This window comes from Aplysia californica, unplaced genomic scaffold (genome assembly GCF_000002075.1).
Source record: "Aplysia californica isolate F4 #8 unplaced genomic scaffold, AplCal3.0 scaffold00416, whole genome shotgun sequence".
NCBI classification, from domain to species: Eukaryota; Metazoa; Mollusca; class Gastropoda; order Aplysiida; family Aplysiidae; genus Aplysia; species Aplysia californica.
Window position 1 is genome coordinate 257,551 of NW_004797686.1, and position 4,347 is coordinate 261,897.

Genomic DNA, 4,347 nt, shown 5'->3' on the forward strand with positions numbered 1-4,347 from the left:
CTGTGAACTGCGCACTAGTCATCATCTCATTTCGCCCTCCCGAAAAGAATTCGTCCACAAGTCGAAAATAATACGTAGCGAATGAGTTAAGCTTGCAAAGAAACAAAAATGTGATAATAATTGAAAATGACCGAATGTCAAAAGGGAGTGTATACAGACCCGGTAACCAGGAACAAAGTCACAAAGTATACAGACCCGGTAGGGGAACTCTTTTGTGATTTCGGAAAGTTTCAGTGCCCTCTTGGCTCAGGGTAGACCTAGGTTCTTCTAGATCTATGGCCTAGGTCTAGATCTAGGATAGAAAAAATCATTGAGGTTAGCCTAGATCTACTAGACCTAAATGAAGATTGCAGAGATGTCTTTTCGATGAACGATCGTTTTTCCTCTGTTTTTGGAGTTGGAGGAATCGCAATTGAAGAAAAGAACATTGTCATAATTTCAATCGAGCAGTCATCCTCTCTCTCTCTCTCTCCTCTGTCTGTATCGCTCGTGTTCTCTTTTTTTTTTTTTGTCTCTGTCTTTCTTTCTCCCCACCTATTTCCCACTCTATCTTTCTCTCGTTCCCTCCTTTCAACTGGGGCATGTCATATTTTGCTAGCACTTCCCCCTGCTCTCTCTCTCTCACACACACACACTACCGGGTCTGGGCGCTGAAACTTTCTGACATCACAAAAGAGTTCTCCTACTGGGTCTGTATACTTCGTGACTTTGTTCCCGGTTACCGGGTCTGTATACACTTCGATGTCAAAATACTGCAAGAATAGAGCTGGCCCTGTTTTAATTATTGCCGTCTTTATTCGGACTCGAGTCCGAATAACATTTTTTCATATTCGGACTCGAGTCTGAATTTTAAAAATTCATATTTGGACTCGAGTCCGAATATGAAAAAATGTTATTCGGACTCGGGTCCTGAAAAGTGTCTTCGTTCTATAGAGCTAACGTTCCGTGCTTCCAATTTTCCGCCATTTTTTAGTTTCCCCCACACCTTATCTGCCGATCTGATGCCCGCCGCCTCATTGATACGCCCCCCCACCCCCCATGTTTCCCACTTTCTTTGTTGTAGAAATAGGTAAAATTGAAGATTAGCAGACCACCTGGCACTAAAAACTGTTGCAAACGAGATATAGCTAGATCTTTTGCCTACTAGATCTAGATCTATCTATCATTTTTGTGACTTTAGCAGGCACCCCCTATCTACCCCCCCCCCTCCTTTTCTACCGGAATAGATCTAGATCTAGTGGTGGTCGCGTAATGTTCAAAGAGGCCTAGAAAAACTAGATCTCCTCATCTTGATCTATGCCGAGTTGCCTTTCCTGAAACAGTGTGGCAATTATGTAGCTTAATCTACCTCTGGTTGTCGGAAGTTCTGATAGCCGCATGGGCAGCGTGTTTGCATCTGAAGTCATACTCATACAATTATTTCTATGAGTGTCGGAACGAACCCCGGTCCCGGAAGTTTTTTTTTGTTTTTCCCTCCTCTTCTTCTCCTCCTCCCTAATGACCAACAATTGTTCCCCAATTATAATTTGTTGCTCTATATTTTATGTAGTGATGAATCATGCTCATTCTGGTTTTGTCCCCAAGAGGAGCTTTTACCAACAAAGTATAATACAACAGAATAGGCCTACTTTTCCTTTTACCAGTTTTGGCCTGGTTAAAGTTCAATAGTGATTTTCCTTGATCTGTAAGTCGAATCATTTTTTATTTTTTTTATTTTAGCCCAGAGAGGCCAAATTTCAGCTCCTCAATTGCAAATTTTCTTCAGCTTCAGGGACCCTCTTGCGGGGCCCAGATCCCTGCCAATTATTATTAATATTCGCCCTGGTTGGGGGTTCAGGGCCAAGCTGATTCTGAATGTGAAATCAGTTTTGACGTGTGCGGTAACTATTGAAACAATTTTAAGTCCGAGTTTAATTCTGTGAAGCGTCTAATTTCAAAGTGAATCTTCGTCACAGCGCGTCTCCCTCGAATCTGAACAAGATCGCACGAAAAATATCAAGCCACGCTTGATTTTTCAACAGAGTCTCCCAACCATTGTTCAATCGTCTAAATTTTGTACAATCTTGTGGTTACATTTACACCTAACGATCTAGATTTTATCATATGATCGCTAGATCGTCCAGTTTCTGTACAATTTATCGTTCGGTGTAACCGGGCCTTTATCCAATCTATCGTCCAGTTTTCTTTCGATCGAGGAGATTCCTCGTCTTAAAGCCACCATGTCTCTTTGCGACGACAGCCATTTGCCTGTAGATAAACATCTACTCTACTCTATACAGTGGAACTCAGATTCAACGAGGTCGTTGGGCCTGACCTAAAATCTTGTTGAATCCGAGTGTTCGTTATAGCAAACATGAGGTTTTGTGTAGATAATTACATGCACTGAGCAAGTAATGTATAAAGAGAAGTCACAAGTAGTGCCTGAAATGCCTGCATATTATGAGCTGTGTAAAAAAAGACTGATAATTCGTTCAATACACAAGCCTGTGTCATCTCGATTGTTTACCAAGAAGAAGTTGTGTTGCTGTGTAGAGCCAAGCATACAGCAACTTTTGATTCCATAGACCAGCGCACAATTCATTACGTAGATCTACGTCAAGACTAGCTTATAATTATTGTAATAATGATCAATTGCCGGGGGGAAAAAAGACTGACGCGTATGCAACGTTCAATGCCCGGACCGCCATTTTGCTCAAAGTGATCACGGTGTCTATTCAGCCTGAGGCGAGTCACGAGTGAGGCCTAAAGCAGGACAGGAAGCCGGAGTCACGACTCACAGGAAGTCGGAAGTGATGTCATGCTGGACAAGAATCAGAGTCCGAATAACATTTTTTCATATTCAATTGGAAGTGGCTATTCTCACCCGGGGTGAGAATAGAAATACGATCGACCTCTCACCCCGGGTGAGACTTGCCACCATAGGCTATTCTCACCCGGTTTGAAACAAGACCTGTTTTTCCTAATTTCGGAATACTTTCTATCGATGTGGATGATCAAATGGATAAAGGCAAAGAAAAGATTACGTTATAGCACAAAAGTAAGCTAATTTTATCGACTACGTGTGTCTACAGAGATGCTCTATGGCTATTTCACTTTTTGAATCAAGCCGAACAACGGGGGTCGCCATTTTGTTTTGCCTGGAAGTTCTCGCGCTACTCCTCTCTCTCTTTCTCTCCTCTCTCTCTCCACTGCCCACAGACAAAATTGTACGCTTTTAGTAGGCTACAGTTGTAATGGAACGTTTGTTCACGGCACAGAATTCTACAATTTTTCTGTTATCACAGTGTAGAATTCTGTGGTTTAGGTAAGAATAGCCAAAATACTCGCCTGCACTATTCTCACCCCGGGTGAGAATATAGAGGTGGCCTATTCAATTCGGACTCGAGTCCGAATAGTCACTACTTCGTTTAATAAATCATTTATCATGTATGCACTAATACTATCTAGATTCTAGATCTAAATCTACATCTAGACCTATTACACTAGATCTAGAATCTAGATCTAGATTCTAGAGATCTAGATCTAGACTCTAGTTACATGACTACACAAAAACACACCCCTCGCCCTCGCCAATTATTTTATCTTATATGATCTCACTCACTTCAAATGTTCCAACGAGTGGGGATTTTTGGGCCTCCATATGGTCCCTGATAACCAAGACTTTGGCTTTGAGAACATCCTGGGCGATCTAGACATTAGACACACGAGTGGCCGTCTCCCTGGAGAGTATGGTACAAACTAAACGTGTGTAAAAAAATATCCTTGTACTATAGCTATCTAGGTTGCGACAGCCATCATGAATGATAAAATTTGCGACTTGTGACTTATGACAATAAATAAATCCGGAAGAAGTTATTGCCCTTGCCACTTGTCAAAAACATTACCGTGTTCATTTTAGCAAAACAACTCTTTTTAGGCTTGTAAAATGTTTTTAAAAATATGTTAAAATTAATATTAGGCCTATTATAGTAATACATGTAGATCTACGTGTATTCAGTCTCGGGTGGTATTATGTAATAATGATTATAAATATACGACGTACTACTAATTTAAATTTACTTGTCGGGACTTTTCAGAAAAAAAATGAAAGCATAATATACGTATAATAAAATAAGATTTAGATCTAGATCTTAGATCTAATTGGCAAAGGGAGAAAGACTGGATTACAAAAAAATAAGAGCAGTTGAAGAGGAGGGGGGGAAGGCTGGTGACATAATATAAACGGGTATTTTTGGTAAGCGGTTTACGGCGTTCGCAAAGTTCTGTGTTTGGTCCAAGGAGATTAAAAGTAATGGAGGATGCTTTGTGGCCGGCACCGCAGAGACTCTATATTTTTAGTGTCTCTGA

The 4,347-nt window shown here is 40.9% G+C and overlaps 1 protein-coding gene across 1 annotated transcript in view; it reads right to left on the reverse strand.

Moving 5' to 3' along the window:
- LOC101862964 (protein CLEC16A) overlaps nucleotides 1–3,816 on the reverse strand; it is a 45,004-nt gene extending 41,188 nt beyond the window's left edge. The window contains exon 1 of the mRNA XM_005104349.3: nucleotides 3,602–3,816. Coding sequence (XP_005104406.1) covers nucleotides 3,602–3,696 — 95 coding nt within the window. The 5' untranslated portion in view covers nucleotides 3,697–3,816. The remainder of the gene's footprint in view (nucleotides 1–3,601) is intronic.
- Between the last annotated feature and the right edge of the window lie 531 nt (nucleotides 3,817–4,347).